General features: G+C 32.9%; 1 protein-coding gene and 1 long non-coding RNA gene across 2 annotated transcripts in view; both read right to left on the bottom strand.

The window, feature by feature from the left end:
• The window catches only part of LOC127736487 (mitochondrial glutamate carrier 1-like), a 47678-nt gene extending 29487 nt beyond the window's left edge, over positions 1-18191 (bottom strand). Inside the window, exons 1-8 of the mRNA XM_052247038.1 lie at positions 18069-18191; positions 14683-14752; positions 11435-11572; positions 7436-7491; positions 6639-6729; positions 5909-6027; positions 4131-4306; positions 3124-3138 (exon numbers count right to left, since the gene is read on the bottom strand). Of these exons, the coding sequence (XP_052102998.1) occupies positions 3124-3138; positions 4131-4306; positions 5909-6027; positions 6639-6729; positions 7436-7491; positions 11435-11572; positions 14683-14711 (624 nt within the window). The 5' untranslated portion in view covers positions 14712-14752; positions 18069-18191. The remainder of the gene's footprint in view (positions 1-3123; positions 3139-4130; positions 4307-5908; positions 6028-6638; positions 6730-7435; positions 7492-11434; positions 11573-14682; positions 14753-18068) is intronic.
• A 4011-nt stretch (positions 18192-22202) lies between these two features.
• LOC127736500 (uncharacterized) lies at positions 22203-24519 on the bottom strand. The gene is made up of 3 exons (XR_007998992.1): positions 24417-24519; positions 23694-23805; positions 22203-22887 (listed from the first exon to the last, which is right to left on the bottom strand). It is a non-coding gene; the product is annotated as an uncharacterized LOC127736500 (long non-coding RNA).
• Positions 24520-25087: the final 568 nt, after the last annotated feature.

The raw sequence follows: 25087 nt of genomic DNA on the forward strand, positions 1-25087 counted from the left end.
TTAGATGATGGACCGACTGCAAAGTAACAACACTTGGTCAGCACCTCATAAGGAACATTCATGCCATGTTTGGTTTCATTCCATTCAGTGGTTCTCTATAAGAAGACATTTGTATGTATTTCCCATAGGGTCCTATGTTAAACTAAGTCCCCTGTTGGCGGCCATCTTGGATGATGGACCGACTGCAAAGTAACAACACTTGATCAGCATCTCATAAGGAACATTCATGCCATGTTTGGTTCCATTCCATTCAGTGGTTCTCTAAAAGAAGACATTTTTATGTATTTCCCATAGGGTCCTATGTTAAACTAAGTTCCCCGCTGGCGGCCATCTTGGATGATGGATCGGCTACAAAGTAACAACACTTGGTGAGCACCTCATAAGGAACATTCATGCCATGTTTGGTTTCATTCCATTCAGTGGTTCGCTAAAAGAAGACATTTGTATGTATTTCCCATAGGTCCTTTGTTAAACTAAATCCCCTGCTGTCGGCCATCTTGGATGATGGACCGACTGCAAAGTAACAACACTTGGTCAGCACCTCATAAGGAACATTCATGCCATGTTTGGTTTCATTCCATTCAGTGGTTCTCTATAAGAAGACATTTGTATGTATTTCCCATAGGGTCCTATGTTAAACTAAGTCCCCCGCTGGCGGCCATCTTGGATGATGGATCGGCTACAAAGTAACAACACTTGGTCAGCACCTCATAAGGAACATTCATGCCATGTTTGGTTTCATTCCATTCAGTGGTTCTCTAAAAGAAGACATTTGTATGTATTTCCCATAGGGTCCTATGTTAAACTAAGTCCCCTGCTGGCGGCCATCTTGGATGATGGACCGACTGCAAAGTAACAACACTTGATCAGCACCTCATAAGGAACATTCATGCCATGTTTGGTTCCATTCCATTCAGTGGTTCTCTAAAAGAAGACATTTTTATGTATTTCCCATAGGGTCCTATGTTAAACTAAGTCCCCCGCTGGCGGCCATCTGGGATGATGGATCGGCTACAAAGTAACAACACTTGGTCAGCACCTCATAAGGAACATTCATGTCATGTTTGGTTTCATTCCATTCAGTGGTTCTCTAAAAGAAGACATTTGTATGTATTTCCCATAGGGTCCTATGTTAAACTAAGTTCCCCGATGGCGGCCATCTTGGATGATGGATCGGCTACAAAGTAACAACACATGGTCAGCACCTCATAAGGAACATTCATGCCATGTTTGGTTTTATTCCATTCAGTGGTTCTCTAAAAGAAGTCATTTGTACGCATTTCCCATAGGGTCCTATGTTAAAATAATTCCCCCGCTGGCGGCCATCTTGGATGATGGATCGGCTACAAAGTAACAACACTTGATCAGCATCTCATAAGGAACATTCATGCCATGTTTGGTTCCATTCCATTCAGTGGTTCTCTAAAAGAAGACATTTTTATGTATTTCCCATAGGGTCCTATGTTAAACTAAGTCCCCCGCTGGCGGCCATCTGGGATGATGGATCGGCTACAAAGTAACAACACTTGGTCAGCACCTCATAAGGAACATTCATGTCATGTTTGGTTTCATTCCATTCAGTGGTTCTCTAAAAGAAGACATTTGTATGTATTTCCCATAGGGTCCTATGTTAAACTAAGTTCCCCGATGGCGGCCATCTTGGATGATGGATCGGCTACAAAGTAACAACACATGGTCAGCACCTCATAAGGAACATTCATGCCATGTTTGGTTTTATTCCATTCAGTGGTTCTCTAAAAGAAGTCATTTGTACGCATTTCCCATAGGGTCCTATGTTAAAATAAGTCCCCCGCTGGCGGCCATCTTGGATGATGGATCGGCTACAAAGTAACAACACTTGGTTAGCACCTCATAAGGAACATTCATGTCATGTTTGGTTTCATTCCATTCAGTGGTTCTCTAAAAGAAGTCAATTGTATGCATTTCCCATAGGGTCCTATGTTAAACTAAGTCCCCCGCTGGCGGCCATCTTGGATGATGGATCAGCTACAAAGTAACAACACTTGGTGAGCACCTCATAAGGAACATTCATGCCATGTTTGGTTTCATTCCATTCAGTGGTTCTCTAGAAGAAGTTCAAAATGTAAAAAGTTAACGCCGACGACGGACGACGCCGGACGACGGACGACGGACGCCAAGTGATGAGAAAAGCTCACTTGGCCCTTCGGGCCAGGTGAGCTAAAAAGGACTATTAATTTGGTACATATTGGATCATTCTCTGATCAGGATTTAAAACCAAATCTTCATCACTGCAAGACTCCTTTATAGATCAAGAGCCATTTTCAGTTTTTTTTAAGAAAAAATTTAGTTGAGATTGTGAATTGTTAAAACACAGCAACTTACATTGTTTAAAAAGTGTACAAGAATACACATTCTAGTCAAAAGAACTAAAAGCACAAAATGACAACTAACAATATGGAGTCTTTTGTCACTTTGATATATATTAACATTGATCAGTACCAATTTTACTACACCAAATGTCCATTTCAATGATTAATTTCTTTTTAGTGATGCTCAATGCCATAATACATGTAGTTTAAAATCTGAAATCTGAGACCTTATCATAATTTTAATTTATGTCTTTAATGTTTACCAATGCTAAATTAACTTCACTTATTTTCGAACTTAATAAAAGTCAAAAGCTTGACCTGATCCATATTTTTGGAAATATCTGTAATAGCAGATATAAGTGAAAAGGATTTTATAGTTTCAGAATTTCAGGAAATACTACAAAACAGCATCAATTCAAGGTCATTATTAAAGTTATTCCATGGAAACATAAAAAAAAATCCCCAAAAAAATAGATTTTCATGTGCCAGAATCATATGTTACATTACTACATTTATCATTTAAATTTCAACATTTTTTATAGACGAAAAATACTTTTGTCATTATTTTATCTATATTTCATACTTACATAACTTCAAATAAAAATTAGTAATCCTAGTTTTGAAAAATCAGGTGATTTTTTTCTAGGATTAGAAAGGAGGCAAAATTCAGATCCACAGAACACCTTTATTTAACACTGTACATTTTGATTTCAGACTTATTTTTAAAATCGTATCTCAAAAAATGTACATAAAAATGATCAGGTATACTTACCAACATCTTGATGATCTGAAACAAAAATATATACTGAAATTAAGTCTTAACTTATTTACAACTGAAATCTGTACAATTTATAGTAGCAACTGATGAAAAAGTAAAGAAAAGCCATTGTCTAGAAAATAAAGAACTTTTAAAAAAAATCCTTTGAAAGTATTTTTATGTTAACTTTTGTCTTCAGATCAATATCTTATTCTTGTTTCTTTTCATGACAATAGCTGGTGCTCATTTTCTCTTGTCTTCCCAATGTATAAAAATTATTTTAAATTACAATTAAAATATACTTATATAAATCAATTACAGTAAATTTTAACATCCATATCTCAGGTTCATTTTTTTTCTGTAATGCTATTTTTTGGTTTGACTATGTCATATACCCTTACATTATACTTGACCCATAGTCTGATAAAAAATTATTCTCCACTGCAATACTAATATTTAATACTGTAAATTCTGAAATTATTATGAGGTTTTTATTATTGCGAATAATGTGACTGGGTGAGTTTTGCATTTATAAATTCTGAAATCTGTTACATATATTTGTATGCAGTTTTATCTGTAATCACAATGATTATTCTCAAATTTTAGTCTGTCATGTTGAAATCGCAACAATAAATGCACGTAATAATTTCTGAAATTTGACAGTAGCATTCACATTCTGCATTTAGAAAGATCTTAATAGAGATATACATAATATATGACTGCTTTAAATAACACAATAGAGTTGTTTTTGATTAAAAGACTCAAGTTTTTATAACAGATAATAACCTGGGTAAATTATATAACAAATCCAATAACTAGATTTTGCGGTAATTAATTTAGTATTTAACTTTAACATAGATTGTGATTTGTCCAAATTTTAAATAGCGATTCCTCTAGTCAGCTTTAAAATATCACCTTATAGACAAGGTGATTTAAAAGACTTTCACCATAACCTATTTGACTGTGGTGAGTGTACTGAATAAAACTGATATTTTCAAAAATGTAATGAAATTGAGCCTTACCCAATCATTTAAATAAGCAACTAAGGGGAAGTAAACAGTTGAAAATATAACATCTCTCAAGAAGGTAGGTCTAAAGCCTTTATAAAGTCCCAAGAATCCACGCTCAGCATACAACTGTTTACTGATTCCCAATGCAGTCTTCTTGACCACTGTACCATCTGCATTTAATGTTACTCCTAAAATAAATAAAACATAAACATTACATAGCATGTCATTGCAATAGAGATGGTTATTATTTTACTTTTAACAAAGTGGTGTAAACAGCAAATAATGAAATCAGATTTTGTTCTTTTAAAAACTATTCTTGGAATTCATAGTTCAGATTTTCAAATGTTTATTTCACACTTATACTGACTTATCTAACAATTAATTGACTCTCTTGTGTATATTAACAGTGTATGAAAAAACAAATTTAAGGATATGTATTTCGGATACAAAAAGAAAAGAACAAGTGAAAAAGGTCTTATTATATAGATTTAAGTGAAATACTGTAGTCTGTATGTTATGCACTTTTATTTCAAATAATTGTTCACATGAAAAACAAGCGTTCACAAATATTACATCACAATGTTATAGTTTAATTTTTCGTCTTAAAGACCTTGGTGGCCTTTTCAGTACTATACCTTAAAACGTGGAGAATACCACTGTACAATTTCATGTTAATATTTCATTTGTATCTACTTATATACTGCTACAGGGATAGCTCAAATACATCATCTAAAACAGTAATAAAAACAAGCAATGCAATGTCCCTTACTGGAAGGAACATTGAATGAGGTTACACTAATACAGGACACACCTTTACCTTAGTAAGAGAGGTTTTGTGAATTTTCAATTCAAATTCGGAGAGCGTATGTAGATGGAAATCTTTTTTTTTTCATCAATAAGTTTAGAATATTTAGTTGAAGATGTGAATTTGTTTTTTAACAACTACCATCCCTCCAATCATCAGAAAAATAAAGCATTTTTTTTTTTTTGAAACCAATATTTTCAAGAATTTTCTATATGAAAGAACCACAAAAAATCAACCAACCAGAATGAAACTCAACTCAACATTAATCAGTCTCTTCTTATGATATGGCTATATACTAAATCTTATCAACTGATTCAGGTATTACAGAAAAAGTTAGGAAAACTGATATTTTAAAGCAGTTCTCTATATCTGGGGCAACAACTTTAAATTCTTTTGATATGACCACTGTGGATTCATCATTGTCCATTGGATACCAATTGTCATGGATTTTGTGGTTACAGGTGAACCATAAATTTAAATGTTCAAAGAATTACAAATTTTCAATAGGAATGTATGCAGACTTTCAAAAAACCAGGAAATCAAATATCTACAAAAATGTAAGTTTTCCTCAATCTATAAAAATTAGTGACCACGAAAACAAATGAATCAACAATAAATCAAAAATACCTAATCAATTATGATCCATGCATCACAGAGTAAAAATATGTTGAAACAGATACTTTCAAACAATTTCCTTTGTCCTAGGGCTACAACTTCCATAAAAAAAGGACTAAAAAAAAATTCAATGTAATAAATATAAAACTTCTTGTGGTATGACTCTATACCTAGTTGTAGTGGCATAGAAAGATTTGAAAGAAATGTATTGCAGAGAAAAAGATAAATGAAAGAACAGACTGAGGGACAGAAGTAAACCTGTATAACTCCTTCCTTTGGAGCAGAGGTATTACAGAAATATACTTAAACTAAACAAAAAGTGTTCATAATTGAGATGTAAAATACATTGAAATACACAAAAATTAGTTACCACTCCTGCCAGCATCTTGAAGTTGTATCTTTAACAATTCCATGGGTGTAGTAACTACAATCTGACAGGCACCAGCCAGTCCACCAGCACTCAAACGGCCATACCATTGTAGACTACCACTAAAAATTCAAATAAAATGTATTAAAAATTGTCTCAAAACAGAGATTTTGTTTCTCAAGCAATAATAATAAGTTCTTATGAAATATAAATGTATCCCCCAAAAAAATAAGTAAAATGTTGACTTCACCTCTGCTAGTACATGTAAATTCCTTTACTGATATACTGATAGATGATTAAATGGATGCTTAAAACAAGCACATCTTTTTTTCATGATCATGATGATTACCATGATGAAAACTTATTTTAATAACTGAAAAGCAGTACTGATAAAATGATTTTTTATAGAGATATTTCAATAAAATGATAGCTTATATGAAGAAGAAAAACATGTCAACCCATTTGAACTCATTTATTTTACCTATAGGTAACCAAATGTTTACTTCAAAATTTGTACTTAGAGCTGCTCATACCAAAAATTATCTCAAGTCTTTGATATATGACACAGGCAAGTACGTCTCTGACTAGAACAAAATTTTTCATTATGAGAATACTTTATACAATCACCCAAAATTCATTTATGTATTAAAACTAGGTCAGTAAATTATATCTCTCCACAAAAACTGATTGATGGGATAGCTTTCATGGTTTTAAAAAAATAGTGAAAACTTACTCTTTACCTCCAAAATGATGGCAGAACAGGTCATTCAAACCCAACTTAATGCATTTCTCTGGAGTAATTAGAAGTGTATTAACTGCCCATCCTAAAATATAATAATGGTTAAATACAACTTAATACATTTACACTGTCAAATACATCCAAAACTGTACCCAGTAATATTTTGTTGATTACAGGTGCTATAAACACATCTAAATCCCTTTTTTATAACACTTCCCACTCATCAAAGATAGACTTACAGGGAAAGTCCAGTTATCTCCACTTGTTATTCCATAGATAGCATAAAATTGGAAAAATTTGAATTCAAAACTACAATCAAGACACTTTATTAAGGAACAATCATGTGAAGTTTTGTTTGAATTGGTTCAGTAATTTGGAAGGAGAAGATTTTTGAAAATGTTTATGGCAGACAACAGACATGGATGGCAAAAGTTCATCATCATCATCCTGGCCCAGATGAGCCAAAAAAAAAACCGGGAAAAAGTAAATATTTTTATGTTGAACAAAGTGTTTCAGTTAAAAAAACTCTTTTAATTGGAATTCTTTGCATTGAATGATGGTGAATGTAAGCAATTCACTATAAAAAAACTCATATTTTATATGTCATATATGACAGTCATACATCAGAGTGTTATCACCATTCATTGATTACATCTTCACACTGATTCACTCAAAACCATCAAGAACAATGTTTAACTGAATAACCTACTGTACTGTACGCCTGCATGGAAATTCAAATTATAATGCTTATATCATTAAGAAATTTTGAACTCATCTCATGAAGTACTTACCCCTGTACATTCCAAAGAATCCTTCGGCTCTATAAGTCTTCTTTGCACAATCCAACCTACATATATAAAATCAATCATTCTATAATACATACAGACAAAATTGATGTGGAGTAAATATGTCCCATTAACACAAGCAGACCCAAAAAATGCAAATTATTAATGTAACCCAACAACACAAACAAACCAAAATCAGATATCTTGAGTTGAAAATTAAAGAATATAAAGGTGGGAAATACAATTCTCCATGAGACAAAATACGGTAATAACCACCATTTAGAAGGTATTATATATATGAAGTTTTATTGCTGAGTTTTACTTTCAATTTTTTTTAAGGGAATTCAATAATAATAAAAAAATGTGGATAGTGTCCACATGTGGACACAGATGATGCCCCCGCTTGGACATCATATAGTTATAAAGGGACATAGCTGAAGAATGGTAAAAGTGACGCTAACCAAATTTGAACTTGATCTGAGTTTTGTGGCAATTAGCATTGTGTATAAGTCTCATAACATTTGGTTGAGGTTAACTTATGTAGAGAACAGAAACTAAAATTCAGTAATTTTTCTATTTGTAAACACACATAACTCTAGAACGGTTGTGTATAAGTTTTATAACATTTGGTTGAGACAAACTAAAGTTAGACAACGGAAACGAAAAATTCTGCAATTTTTATGTTTATAAAGGGACATAACTCAAGAATGGTAAAAGGGTCGCCACCAAATTTCGTACTTAATCTGTATCATGTAGTAATAAGCATTGTGTATAAGTTTCATAACATTTGGTTGAGGCAAACTAAAGTTAGAAAACTGAAACAAATTAATTTATCAGTAGGAAGTAAAACTGAATATTGCATTGTATAAAGCATTGGTTGTAGTTGATTCAACTACCATTATGCACAAAGAAAGATAACTTCAATTTTCAAAGAAGACTTTAAAATATTTTTAGAAATGAAGGGTAAAAATTGCTTTAATTTATCAGTGGAAGGCAAAATTAAACATTGCATTGTATAAAGCATTGATTGTAGTTGATTCAACTATAAACATGGACAAAGGAAGATAACTCCAATTTTAAAAATGACTTGATATTTAGAAAAAAAAAATAGTTAAATTTTTCCATTTGTAAAGGACATAACTCTAGAACAGTAAAAGTGACGGCACCAAAATTCAAACTTGATCTGTATATTGTGGTAATAAGCATTGTGTATAAGTTTCATACCATTTGGTTGAGGCAAACTTAAGTTAGAGAACGGAAACAAAAATTTAGCAATTTTTTCATTTGTAAAGGAGCATAACTCTAGAACGGTAAAAGTGACACCACCAAAATTCAAACTTGATCTGTATTTAGTGGTAATAAGCATTGTGTATAAGTTTCATAACATTTGGTTGAGGCAACCTAAAGTTAGAGAACGGAAACCAACTTTGGGACGTATGTACGGACGGACAGACGGACAAGGGTAATAATATGCTCCGCAGGGCGCAGCTTGATACGACCGCAGAGGTCGAACCCTGAACAGTTGGGGCAAGTATGGACACAACATTCAAGCTTGATACAGCTTTGCATTTGGATTGTGATTAAATATTTGACACAGCATAGGTTTCTGACACAGAATGAATGTGGTCTAAGAACTTAAAAATTTTAAATTGGACATTCACCTATTATGGTCCAATATCCAAAATCTAAATACATGGTTAGATTCAGCATATCAAAGAACCCCAAGAATTCAATTTTTGATGAAATCAAACAAAGTTTAATTTTGGACCCTTTTGACCTCAATGTGGACAAAGTTGATAAAGGGGCCCAAAAATCAAAAATCTAAATACATGGTTAGATTCAGCATATCAAAGAACCCCATATATTCAATTTTTGTTGAAATCAAACAAAGTTTAATTTTGGACCCCGATTTGGACCAACTTGAAAACTGGGCCCATAATCAAAAATCTAAATACATGTTTAGATTCAGCATATCAAAGAACCCTAAGAATTCAATTTTTGTTAAAATCAAACTAAGTTTAATTTTGGACCCTTAGGACCTTAATGTAGACCAATTTGAAAACGGAACCAAAAATTAGGAATCTAAATACACGGTTAGATTCGGCATATCAAAGAACCCCAATAATTCAATTTTTGATGAAATCAAACAAAGTTTAATTTTGGACCCTTTGGACCTCAATGTGGACCAATTTAAAAAGGGGCCCAAATTCCAAAAACTAGATACACGGTTAGATTCAGCATATTAAAGAACCCCAAGAATTCAAGAATAAAATCCCATTGAAATTGGTCAAGAAATAAGCAATTTATACGAAGTATCTTCTTTTGCACAATACTGTGCAATTAAATATTTCTTGCTATTGCGCAATACTGTACTATTGACAATTTCTTGCTATTGCGCAATATTGTGCTATTGGATATTTCTTGCTATTGTGCAATACTGTGCAATTGAAGATTTATTGCTATTGTGCAATACTGTGCAATTGAAAATTTCTTGCTATTGCACAATACTTATTATATAATAATTTACACATCCTGTTTGGTGTGTATCTCCTACCATATCATTATTATTTTCTTTTAAATATTAAAATATTAAATAACCAACTTAAAATGGAAAATTTAAAAGAAAAAAAAAAGGAAAAAAAAAAATCCCCCCCCCAAATTTTTTGAACCCCCTCATGATTCACCACCCCCAAACTCAATCCCAGCCTTCCCTTTGTGGTATGGTACCTTGCAGTACAATTTCAGAGAGATCCATACACTTGTCAACACAAGTTATTGTCTGGAAACTAGAAAAATGTGTTTTTTGCCCCTTTTTGGCCCCTAATTCCTAAAATATTGAGGCAATTACCCCCATCATCAATCCAAGCCTTCCCTTTGTGGTATGGTACCTTGCAGTACAATTTCAGAGAGATCCATACACTTGAACACAAGTTATTGTCTGGAAACTAGAAAAATGCTTATTTTTGGCCCCTTTTTGGCCCCCCAATTCCTAAACGTTTCGGCAATTACCCCCAAACTCAATTCCAGCTTTCCCTTTGTGATATGGAACCTTGTAGTACAATTTCAGAAAGATCCATACACTTACACACAAGTTATTGTCATGAAACTAGAAAAATGCTTGTTTTTTGCCCCTTTTTTGGCCCCTAATTCCTAAAATTTTGAGGCAATTACCCCCAAAATCAATCCCAGCATTCCTTTTGTGATATGGAACCTTGTGGTACAATGTCAGAGAGATCCATACACTAACACACAAGTTATGTCTGGAAATTACAGAAATGCTTATTTTTGGCCCCTTTTTGGCCCCTAATTCCTTTACTGTTGGTACCATAACCCCCAAAATCAACCTTCCTTTTGTGGTATTGAACCTTGTGGTAAAATTTCATAGAGATCCATTCACTTAAACTAAAGTTAGAGTGCGAAAACCAATGTGTCTTCGGACGATGACGACGACGACATACCAATATACGACCACAAAAATTTTTTTGCGGCCGTATAAAAACTTAATGCCCCCTCCGCTACGGCGGGGGCATAAAAAATTACATAGAGGCTCCAACAAGTTTGTATTGCTCACAAGGAATTTTTGGAATAAAACAAACACAATGCAACAAGAATATTCAAAATTATTTCCTCCTATGGACTACATTTGAAATACAAAAATTGTGATCATGATGGATCCGGAGGAATTATCACTTGTAAAATAGTTCTCAGCCAGTCTATGAAAAGAAAGCACTGATTGTCGTAGGTAAGTGTACTTAATCAAAATTGAATATACAGCTTTACCTTAAAACTAATATTTTTTTTCATTTAATGGTGAATTACAGTTATGAAGATGGTGGTACACAATAAAAAAGGTATTTTATACTTCTTGTCAGTCTTTTCCCACATCTTTAGCTTGATTATATGCATTTATTTCAGAATTATGTCCCATCTTAAAATCCAGAATGGTGCATAGATGATAGAGCCAGAATGGTGGCTGAAATATAAAGTTATGTTTAAAATACTTACAAGCTTTTGTAAATTTTCTCCCCATTTGGCCCTGTTTCTGCATTCTGAAGTCTAGTTTTACACAGATCTACTGGAAAGTTTATTGTAACACCAGTAATACCAGCAACAGCTGCATTACCAAACTTAACTCCTATATTACTGAAAAAATAATAATGTTTAATTACATGAAGAGCAGAGTATATAATTTACAAGTACCTCCTCATGTACTAGTTTAACCTAGACATATAACTTGTTCTGTCGTCTGCACAAAAAATTTTTTCACAAAACTTACCAGATCAGCATACTTCTAGATTTTTTGTATTTATCATGTTTATTAACATGAATTTTACAAATGACCGATCCAAGAGATTTCATTTAAAGATTCTTTCTGTCTGCATGTATCATCTTCTAGTTAAAACTTGCACTATGACTGTTCAAACAATCACAAGAAACTTAGAATTTTCTTCAGTAATAAATCAAACTTGTTGCATATTGGGATTTTCAATTCTTTTTACTCTCATTATTGGTTCTCTACTAAGGAATCAATTGCATATTTTTAGTGGTGTATAACTCATAGTAACTGGAGCATTTAGAGATTGAAATATTGTATTGACACTTGCCTACTAGTCATAAAGTACATGTAGTTGCTGTCAACAAGCAATTCTCTCCATCATACCATTTCATCCAGAAAATCTGTGCCATAATTTTAAAGTAAACAGATGGATGATATGCCAATCTCCAATTTTGGATATTCAATAAGGATTTGTCAATCCAATTTCAAATAAATAAAGTGTGATGTAGAGATTTGCTACACAACTGAACCTACTCTGTGAAACCAGTATTGTTGAACTTCACATGTTGATATCTTGTATGTCTTTTTTTCTTTTATTGTGTTGTTGGGTTGCTGTCTCACTGACCCATACTCCACAGATCCTTTTATTCACAGACACACCAAACAATTACAATAAAGCATGTTGGACATTAATATTTACTCCTAATGGAACAAAATCATATCATGTACAGTCAGGGGACTTATTGAAATAAGTGATTTTAAATCACTTATTTAAGTAGCAAATTCGAAGTTTTGTCACAAATTGTGATTTTGTAGTTTTACCAAAATTTTAAACACATAGGTTTAGATAATATCTTTTCATTAGCACCATTGAAAAAAATGAACTTTTTGCTTCTTTTAAGCAGCAAGGTTTATGCCTTTGATGCAATCATTTAGCTGCAAATTCTATTTTAGTTGATAAAATACTATAATAAAATGCTCCGCTGGGCGCAGCTTGATACGACCGCAGAGGTCGAACCCTGAACAGTTGGGGCAAGTATGGACACAACATTCAAGCTTGATACAGCACTGAATTTGGATTGTGATTAAATATTTGACACAGCACAGGTTTCTGACACAAAATGAATGTGGTCTAAGAACTTAAGAATTTTTAATTTACCTTTTCAAACCATATCAATATTATTTGCTTTTATATATAAATCAGAAATAACCAATTTAAAATGGAAAATTTTAAAGAAAAAAAAATCCTCCCCCCCCAATTTTTTGATCCCCTAATGATTCATCACCCCCAAACTCAATCCCAGCCTTCCCTTTGTGGTATGGTACCTGCAGTACAATTTCAGAGAGATCCATACACTTGAACACAAGTTATTGTCTGGAAACTAGAAAAATGCTTGTTTTTTTGCCCCTTTTTTGCCCCAAATTCCTAAACGTTTAGGGCAATTACCCCCAAACTCAAAACCAGCTTTCCCTTTGTGATATGGAACTTTGTAGTACAATTTCATAAAGATCCATACACTTACACACAAGTTATTGTCATGAAACTAGAAAAATTTGTTTTTTGCCCCTTTTTTGTCCCCTAATTCCTAATATTTTGAAGCAATTACCCCCAAAATCAATCCCAGCATTCCCTGTGTGATATGGAACCTTGTGGTGCAATGTCAGAGAGATCCATACACTAACACACAAGTTATGTCTGGAAGTTACAAAAATGCTTATTTTTGGCCCCTTTTTGGCCCCTTATTCCTTAACTGTTGGTACCATAACCCCCAAAATCGATCCCAACCTTCCTTTTGTGGTATTGAACCTTTTGGTAAAATTTCATAGAGATCCATTCACTTTAACTAAAGTTAGAGTGCGAAAACCAATGTGTCTTCGGACGACGACGACGACGACGCCAACGTCATACCAATATACAACCGCAAAATTTTTTTGCGGTCGTATAAAAATGGCTTTACATAATAAACTACTTTCTAAACAGAATTTTCCCAGCAGTGGGAGTATTTTTCCTGTAAAATTCAAGGTTTTATCTTATAGATTATGTAATAAAATTCTACTGTTCGCCATCAAAATTTCACTGTTCGGGGGTGTTGAAATTAGTGGGGGTTATTAAAATAATACTTAAAGAAGTGATTTTTGGAAGGAAATTGAGGTATGATACTTGACCAAATGATTTTTATGTCATTATCCTAGATTTAGTACAAGGTCATCACCTGCCATGACCCGGTCATCATATCAACACAGATGTTGGTTCTGATAATTTTAGCAACATAATTAGTCCCTGGATCATTAGTATTCTATATTAAAAGCAACAATAAAATTAAATCACTTAGTCTAGTGATTAATTTGTACTACTTAAATAGGTGATTATTAAAGAAGGACAACTCTTACTTCCAACCTTTATGGACATAATGTTACTTGAATCAGTGATTTAGAAAATCACTCATTTAAGTAAGTCTCCTGACTGATGTATTCAAAAATTTTGTTAAATTCTGTGATAAATAAAGTAAAATCATTTATAGGGTTGACAATAGTGACAAAAATTGACTCTTTAAAAATTTGAAATACAAAATTTCCAAGCATGTCAAGTGGACATTTGAAAGAATGCTCAAATACCATAATTAAGTTAATCCAGGTGACTACCTCATTTTGAAAAAGTAACCAAGACTCCACAGAACGGACTATTTATGTGTATATGTAATAGCATATATATAAGGCTTCAAGACACATATAATTTTTAACATGTGCTTGAGTTAATGTTTCATTCATATAATCAAAATGAAATTACGGCAGCTTATACATTGTTATAAATAAAGAAGTATCCACCTACATACAATATTGTGGGTACAAAAAATGCTCAACATGAATGAAAATTAAACCCCCCTCCCCACCACACTTCTGTCATATTTGCTCAAATCTGATCTGGCAGAAGTCACAAGGAAACTAATGGTCAAGACCACTCACAGATAATACTTACAATTCATTTCCTGTTGACTTTGTTGTCATGGTAGACTAACAGGGATCCTTGTTCTAAGGAAAACAGCAGACTGAAAAATAAATAATCATTCATTTAATACATGCATAAAAACATCCTTGACATGAATATCATAAAAATATAAATGTTAACTCTTTACATGAATGATTAGGTCAAATATAAAACAAACATGACAAAAGGCATCTAGGACACAAATGGTACATGTACGTAAATGATATTACATTGTATATACAGCTAAAGGTTAACTCATATAACTTGTACAAAACAAAATTACCAAAATATCTGCATAAATATACAATACAGTCATAACGTTTTTCTTTTTTACCAAAGTTTGATTACACACAACTTTCTGATAGCCCACTGAAATTCCATAATACATTAATGGCAATCAAGCCACCCCACCTCCCTCCACTGAAATTCCATAATACATTAATGGTAATTAAAAAAAAAAAAACCATCTCAATGAAACGCCTGTACAATTTTTTTTCATGACTTAAATCACAATTAACATTTCAGTCATTGGCATTTCAAAGCAGACTTGTCTATAGCTAGCAACTAAAAAGTTTCTGTCTCCACAATGTAACCACATTTCAGAGTTTTAGTCATTTTTCCCTGACAGCTAAAGAGGAAGAAATGAAGACACAAGGGCAACAGAGTTGTCAGATGAAGAGTTTGACCCAAAACCTGCCAAAAAATCTATGACTGTAACTACCTCTCAACCTTGCCAACTCAACACAACCTAGGCCTGCTACCAGTGTACAGAGTGTGACAAGAAATATACAAGTCAATAGTTGGGTTTAGGGGTCAAACTAGACACAAAAATAAATCACAAGTATTCAAGGTACATGTATTAATTATCTTTTTTTATATATATTAATTTTTATCTATAAATAAAAAAAAATGTATAGTATTTTCGAAATTTATTTTATGGACACTGACTGCTGACCACAGTGACTTGTAAATCTTTTACTTAATGTTTGTCCTGTTTGGCTAATATAATCTTTTTTGCATCCGTTACATTCATGACATTTAATTGCATAAATTATATTTCCCTATGCACATGTAATAGAGTTTTTGATATCGAACATCTGCCCTGATTTAAATTCACACACTTCCTCTTCCAAAAGATTAACACAAATTCCACAGTTAGAATCCCTGCTTTTTTTGACAGATGGAGTGATATTGTCTTTGTGTAACTTTGCACTATTTGCATTTTTTACAATTTTTGATATATATATATATCATGTACTGTGTAACAACTCTAGATTCTACTGACGGGGAAAGGTCACACTAGGCCACCAAAAGCTGAATTCTTAGTTCAGTCTAGGTGGGCGGGTGGTCTAGAGCGCTGGACACAGTGCAGGCGGTGTTGTCACGATATCCCAACAGCATGAGTTCGAGTCCCGGCAAGGGAAGAACAAAAATTTGCTTCTGCAAATTTGCAGATTTAACATTGTTGTGCTGATATTTAGAGTAATTATATAAGAAGACTGTGTCTGAGGACATCCCCGCTCAAGCTTTGCAATTTTCCTAGTTAAAAAGGGGCATGACTCTAAAATCATAAGTGACTCACTGCCTAAATTCTAACTCTGCAAGTATTGGTTCTTAGCATTGTGTATGAGTTTCATAACATTTGGATGAGGAAAACTTAAATAGTGCGGAAACGAAAATGGGACAGACGGAAGGGTCAAGGGAAAGACTTAATGCCCCCTTTGCCTAAGGTAAGGGCATAAAAACATAAAAACCAGCATTCTTGTGATTGAAAACTACTAGTTTCTTCTTGTCCAGTGGAATATGTTGAGGATAGGGGAGGTTTGAACCTCTATTTTTTGAAGAGAATTATATACATGATATAGTCTTGAACCATTATAACTTTTGTCTCAATCCTGTGCCAAAGAATCATGTTGATTTTTTTTTTAAATTTTAAAATAATTACTATGCCATATTTATGCCAAAAACAATGAATGAAAAAAAAAATAATTTGGCAGGTGTCAACCAAATACAACCACTAAATATCAGGCTTCTGTGTTCTGTTAAGGAAATCTATGGTATGAACAAGTTCAAAAATAAATTAAAATAACACTTGATTAATGTAGTGCGTCTGAATCCCTTTTAATTTATGGATTAACCCTTTATCAGGAACTCTCAAACCAAAACATTTAAAGCCAAGGCTGTACATTTGTACAACACCAAAACACATGAAGAGCTTTATGACCTAAATGTTACCTAAAAAATAACTAAATTCATCTAAGGTCAACTTATATCATTTTAAGAACCAAATATTGCATGTCACAGCCAAATTCAATGAAAATCTACCACTAAATAAGTTTGGCTGATATATTCAATCAATGTTTAAATGTCACCAATATGTGCTACGATTAAAATTTCAAGTGTTATTTGGATAATAACGGTGTTATTTGGTCATTCGAGGTACCGGTCCCTTTATCAGCATGAGACGACAGATTTACAGTTCTAGGTAACCATTTTATAATTGAGAGAAGATATGAAATTTTCACTCTGAAGGGCTTAGAATATGCAAGACTGATTAGGGATTATTCAACAGCTACATCTATAATATTGATCTGCCGTGGAAATCCATAACGCAGATACTGCTGTGCAAACGTCAACCTGCGTGCTCAGTATTTACGTGTCGTAGGAGAAAATTAAGTTAGATTTCAACATGTTTTATTATCTATAGTCCAATGAAAGTTTTTTAAATTGGCAGAAATGAGGTATTTGACTGAACATGCTTAAGACTGCTCAATTCCCCTGTGCACTTATTCAAAATAAATATAAATTGGAGGTTCGTTAGGGGTAACACGAATGACCGAATAACACCGTTATTATCCAAATAACACTTGTAATGACCGAATAACACTTGAAATTTTAATATTAGTACATATTGGTGACTTTTAAACATTGATTATTAAATAATATTATATTATAAGTGTATTTTATAACTTAAAAATGATTTACAGAAGGCAACATCCAACATGGCGACCATTGTGATTTCCTTGGTCACCATGTTGGATGTAGTATATCATGTACACACTATATTTAAAATAATCTTTATGAACTTACCTGCTTTTTATAAATCATTTTTAAGTTATAAAATACATTAACAATATACTTTTATTTATTAATCAATGTTTAAAAGTCACCAATATGTGCTAATATTAAAATTTCAAGTGTTATTCGGTCATTACAAGTGTTATTCGGTCATTACAAGTGTTATTTGGATGATAACGGTGTTATTCGGTCATTTGAGGTACCGGTTCGTTAGAGGTCATCAACTTCAACCTGCAAATGGTCTTTTAACTAAATAATTTCGGTCACTAGAAGTTATCAAGAAAAGTTCAGCATTCTACCTGTGTCTACTCAATAAAAAGAACGCACAGTTGTTTTTATCGATAATTAAACAATGATGTTATTATGTCAAAACAGATGATTTCTACTTTCTTCTGACTCTAAAACAGATAACAATAATTTGGTACCAGTACATCAACCTAAAATTAACCGTAGCCGGATGACGATGACATCATTCCGCAAAATTGTTTTTTTGCTCACCTGACAAAAGAGTCAGTGTTAGCTGGGACTTTATACATGAATCGTTCAATACATATACATGTACATAAATAATTTAATACAGGAAATGAATTTTTTCAATGAAAAATAAACTATCATCAAAAACAATAATAGTTTGATTTTTTTTTAGTAAAAGTGCTTTTTCAATGACTCTTTCTGGAAAAATGTTATTAAAATGCACTTTGTCACTATTTGGTATTTACTCTTTAACATCATACTAAAATCATTAATAACAAGTTTTAATGGAAAAAGACAAAACAAATGGACCTTTTAAAAATTGGTTCTGAATGTTTGAAGAATTTTCCTCACAAATGTTATACTGAAAAAATTAAAACTTCACTGATCTGATTTAAATGTGCCATCTACACGATCCCAGGCACATAGAAGAGTATACAATCATGTAGGAAATTCTGCTATCCAAAGAAATGAACTACTAAAGGCCTTTCTGTTCGATAAACGAAAGGGTCTACCACTCATGTCACCAACATGGCACCCAATGGGGTTATTCTTTTTAATTTACATCGCAATTCTGTGTAAATATAGTTTTGTAAATATAGACTTGAACTTTTGATTAATTCTCAAAAAGTGCGCATTTGAAGGACTGAATTCCTTATACAGATACAGATACAGATAGCCAAACCTAATAGTAAATTGAGATCTGGTTAGCCTAGAAAAATCAGTGGCCACAAGACTGGGGTATGCGCTTTAACGCAAAGAAATGTTACATCCTGAGCATTAAGAACAAAAGCCAGAAATTCTATACCCTCGATGGACACATACTCCAACAAGTCCAGCACAATCCATACTTGGGGCTACAGATATCAGAAGATCTAGAATGGACCACCCACATTTCAAATGTAGCCAAGAAAGCAAATTCGACACTAGGCTTTCTAATACGCAACCTAAGATTCTGCCCAAAAGACTGTAAGAAAACAGCATACATCTCATCGGTGAGATCTACGATGGAATATGGGGCAATTGTATGGGACCCATATACATCAAACAACATCAACCAATTAGGAAGGATCCAACGAAGAGCAGCACGATTCATCACAGGGGATTATAAATCCAGAGAAGAAGGATCGGTCACCAAAATGCTTACCGTACTGGAACTTGAAAACCTGCAGTCCAGAAGAACAAGTCAAAGACTGGTATTTCTATACAAAGTGGTTGAGGGTTTGGTCCCAGCTATCAAACCTGACGATTTTTTGTTAAAAAGCAAAACCAAAAGGATCATCAAGCCTACACGCTTTGTAGACTTTGAAAGCACTAATATAGTTAACAACTCGATAAAGAACAACTTAAAGGCAATTGATACAACAAACTGTAAAACTGAGCAATTTAAGAACTCATTCTTCGTCAAAACTGTGATTCATTGGAACCAACTGGAAGAAGACGTAGTGTGCGCCAAGTCAGTTGAGAGCTTCAAAACAGCTCTCCAACGCCGTCAATAGGCGCTCTCTCTCCCGTCGAGTTAAAGCCAGAATTGGTACCTTCGACGTAACGATACAGATACAGTAGTAAGAAAATTAGACAGATATTTTTTAACAGAGAAATGTCCCTCAAAAACCGTGAGCGATTAACTGGAAAGTTTTGTCGGAAATTTTGTTGAGAAATAATTTTAGTTTATAGTCCAATGTGTTAGAGATTGCTATCACTTTGTGTTCGTAGTTGTCGCCTTTGTCAGTCCGTTAACTTATTTCAAGACACCGAGGGCAAATTCCTTAATCCTTACAACTTTTATAGTAGAATTCTGCGTTTACAAATATATATTTCGCAGAATGAAAAAAAAAACCCAAAAAACAACATGATTATAATAACATTGATGCCTCCTAAGATCATATCATGATTTCATTATGTGTGTCAATTTACCAGATTCCTTGCTACTTGTTCTGGTTTGCGGTAGTCCGTCAAACAGACTCGTGATTACCAACTGATTATTTACTGTTGCATGCATGTGTGACTCAGTTATAACATGTATAAATAACAGTAATAGTGTATACTCAATATGCTCGGTGTCAAGATTCGCGAACACCAATTGCAAACAACACATACTAGTTTTTTTGTAACCCATGACAGACATTATTCATTAATTATGCATTTGAGAAGGTGTTTTCTTTTAATTGCGGAAGAACAAAAAAAGAGTGCAAAACAATTTCAAAAATTCAACACATGTTAAGTCTGAAACACCATTTGCACATTAGTTGTTCACACATCCTCGCTGAATAGTTGTCTCAATCAGTGGTAATCATTTATCATCTCCCAGGGCGGATTTAGCCAATTTTTTATTTTAACCCAGGATAAAAGAGGGGTTCCAACCATATGTTCCCATTCAAAAGCATTGACCGTAAAAAAAGAGGGTTCCAACCCCCGGAACCCCACCCCATCCCCTGGATCCACCACTGTCTCCTTATTTTCAATGAAAATTTAATTAGGCATAAAGAATTTGCAACGATGAAAAATCAAGCGAAAACGTAAAAAAAATCCTTACCATATATGTACTTGCCGGCAAAGAAATGACATCAAATTACGCAACTATATATACATGTTTAAGCAAATACTGAAATGCAACTTATATCAATTACAAACCATTAAAAATCAAATGAAATACTCTTGAACTACACAATCAGTAAATTAAAATCCATTTTCAATGCGCTATACACATATTTTGATAAACACATATCTGAAAACGTTGTTTTGGGGCGTTTTAAATTGATGTTTCTGGTTAGATACTTTTATCCGGATGTTTTTGAAATGCTGACTTCTATTCATATATCTCATACTTCAATGTCTATCTTCCTGACAAATTAAAGACAAATGCATCGTTTTTGTTTAATTGATACACTGGCTCCAACAATTTCTTGTCACCTTTTAATATTTGTACATGTATTCAATTAAATCGGATTTCATATATAAGAAACTTATGTTACATCAGAGGTGAAAAAAAACCCAATTTTAACGCAGTGTGGTAAATTTGTGAATAATTGTATCAAATGGACGCAAACCATCTCGATGGTTTCGGGTAGTTTGCTCGACTCGAGTGTCGGATGTGTGAGCTGTAACCTTGCGAACTAACATGCTGAAAATACGACTAAGCGTATCTGTCCATTAAATTATAACACAATGTTGACCGATGTACCCCATTTTTGGACATTTTTACCTATTATTTCTTGCTCACACATTGTTGTCAATATAATGGAATTCTATACGACTCTTATACAAGTCGGAGAGGTTTAGCTAGCTATAAAACCAGGTTGAACCTACCATTTTCTACATAAGGAAATGACTGTACAAAGTCAGGAAAATGACAGTTGTTTTCCATTCGTTTGATGTGTTTGAGCTTTTTATTTTGCCATTTGATAAGGGACTTACCGTTTTGAATTTCGTTGGAGTTCGGTAATTTTGTTATTTCACTTTTACAAGGCAAGTTTGATATTCATATATATAAAGGTATATGTTCTAGTCCCGAGAGTGCATTAAATATTTGCACTGGACATATAACATTCATCCAACTACTTTCCTTTAATCGATAAACAACCCATAGTTGACAGACTTAAAAGTAAATGATTACGCATGTGTATGAAATTAACAAAAATAACCATAACATACATGACCATACATATAAAGGAAATGAAAAAATATAATAACTAGAATATGTTAGATGACTTTAGAATATGTAAAATAGAATTTTTTATTCCATTTATTTTATAACCTTAATAATAATTCTTATTTAAAGCCTATTTTTGATCACATGTATACATGAAATCAGAAAACGTCACCAACATTGTGAAAGATGCACGTGAATATATAGGAAAACATAATTTTCTGCTATTTAAAAAATCTTTATTGAGGCATTCCAAATTTTTTATGAACGATAAAGAATTTAAATGAAGAGTACTTATTTTGTTCAACATCATATTATATGTTTGGTATTCAAAACATTCACAACTTCGAGATCACTAAAATATAAGAACTTCGTTTCTTTTAGATACATATACAGTTTTTAAAACGTTTTCTCATTTGTACCTTTGAAAATAGATTAAGTTTTTATACAAGAGTATTCATATAGCATTGGCTCTTAATTTTTTAAAATTGAACGTTCACGATAAGGATTATTTTAGAATAACTCTTCGCCACTGGTGGAATGATATCGTTATCACGTAGAGATACTGATGAAAGTTTTGAATAAAAAATATTGATACTACTTTGTTAACAAATATATATTTTTATACTACTTAAAGTTCTACTGTCAATAAGTAAGCACCCATGTATTGATTTCTGTTTTAAAATAATACAATTTTCTGGATAAAACATAACAACTTGTTTTGCATAGAACGCTGTATTTCATTAAATCTGTTACGAAATGCTATTCAGGATTTATTTTCACTTCACACAAAGGATTATGCATGTCACTACAATATGATTCTCTAGTATGGAATGGCCCAACATGTTTATATATCCACAAACAAGTGTTAGGATCTAGAAACGTGTCCATAACTATAAGTTGTTGGGTCAACTCTGCATTTATAGTGGATCCAGTTGATGACCATGTCCAGTTTTTACTATGACCCTCAGCCCATCCATCGGTCCAGAACATAAATACTGTAATATAACTGAATTGATAAGTGACTGTATAATTTAAAACAAAAACAGAGATCTTTTCAGAACAATGCATTGTTAAACAATAAAAAAGAGGATGAATTAAACATTGGTTCATCCCTATTTAAACAATAATTAGTATAATAGTTTTTTTTTTAAATTAACTACGGCAATATCATGACTATAAGAGCATCGCACATGGTTACTAGACTTCGACTGATTCTGCTTTATTTGGCGGTATATATTACATCAATAATGGATGAAAATATAAACACTTTGTGAGACTTTTTTGGTGGTTTCATTGTATTCAATGGTTCTTTTTTTATCAAAGCCGTTTTACCAACATCTCCTTTTATCATATTACCTTCTATAGATTTAAGAGAATTCAATTGGTTGTGCGACGTAACATGCTGACCAACCCGTTGAACCGTATTTGATATAAGGCGTTCTTGGCATTGCCCGATATAAGACGGCATCCGTTAAATGTTCAGTGTTTGTAATAGAAAGTCCTGTTTCGTTACAAGTGTCAGATAATTGGTAGGATATGACATGGAAATAGTAAGATGTGATATGATTGCCAATGAGACAACTATCTACCGGAGATCAAATGACGTAGACTTTAACAACTATAGGTCACCATACGGCCTTCAACAACGAGAAACACCCATACCGCATAGTAAGCTATGAAATATATGATTACCCAGGCGGTCAGTGACCTAATAAGGTATACATACGACCAGTAATTTTTTATGGGAACTCGAGCTACGTTCTCGACACATATAAAATAAACTCCTTTAATCTTTACTTACTAGGAATTCCGTGATGAATACCAGACGAGTGAAGACGTATATTAGATACATCGATTAATTCTTTCATGGATTCAAAATCTGCTAGTTTTGCACATTTATTTATGCAGAATTTCTACAAATCAAATATATATTTTGTTCTTATATGTTTCAAACATTTCAATTGTAGCAATTGGAGAAAGCAACACACATTCTTCTATAATTATAAGAACTCAGTTTTTTTATAAAATTTACATCTATATTTTGTATGTGTTAAATTATGATAGATGTAATAAGAGTTTTAATGCTGTAGCAGATTGACGCCATTATCATCATTCGGAAATAATGTCATTCATGTCTTAACACATAACGTTAGATATGACTTGCGAATCGTATGATATTCGAAATGCAAAAGAGAAAAGGCAGTTTAAAGTTCTCCGATTCCAATAATGGTTTATATTTGGACTTTAGAATCCACATAGCAGTCACGCTGGGTTAGTTTAAACATCCCAAATAAAAAATACAATAACTAAATCATCACAAGTGCTACACTGTTTGAATAGTCTTATAACACTGAAATAAATACTAACACATATGTCCTGTTAATTGAAATATTTTTCCACAACAAATTCAAAATCAGTTTCCGACCAGTATCAGTTCCTATAACTAAGCGTTTAGACTTATTTGGACGTCTTGTGTTAAAATATTCTCCTAGTAACAAATAGATTGTAAAGAACACTAAATAACCTTAGCTTGATACCAAGTCATTTCAACTGATCCAGCGTAGAAGCAAGAGCTGTTGTATCCGTGGAATTCTGGTGGACATGACTTCAAGGTTTGATGGCATGCTGCAAAAAGACCAATTTAGAACATTATATATTATTTTCTATGCTTTCATAAATCATCCCTTTAAATATTTGTCATGAAATGTTTTTTCTTAAATAATATACTTATGAGATACGGAAAATGTGCGCAACGCATATCACACTGTTTTTATAAGTAATACCGTGCATAGTTATATATTTACCGATCATATTTCGCACCGACACTTCTTACCAAGATATCCGTAATTATACCAAATTGTCACAGGGCATTAATTTTGAATACGCACATAATTTTACTTTTAATGGCACAGATATTAAAAAGAAAAAAAGACATTCCTCTTTCTTGAAAGACGGTTTCTTTAAAAAAAAAGAAATTCAACAATAACTCACAATTCTTTAAATTCTGAAACGGCAAATTATTGGACAGACCTTTTCAATCGTTTGTACATAAGAAACAACTGAAAATGTGAGCATTGTTGCAAATTCAAAACCCAACACTGTTCATTTTTCTTTTAATACAATATTCATTTGGTTTTCTTATGGACTGACACCAATATGCAATGTTGATTGCACTGATATCATATTCAGTAGAGG

The sequence above is a fragment of the Mytilus californianus genome, unplaced genomic scaffold, assembly GCF_021869535.1.
Source record: "Mytilus californianus isolate M0D057914Y unplaced genomic scaffold, xbMytCali1.0.p SCAF_31, whole genome shotgun sequence".
In the NCBI taxonomy this organism is placed as follows: domain Eukaryota; kingdom Metazoa; phylum Mollusca; class Bivalvia; order Mytilida; family Mytilidae; genus Mytilus; species Mytilus californianus.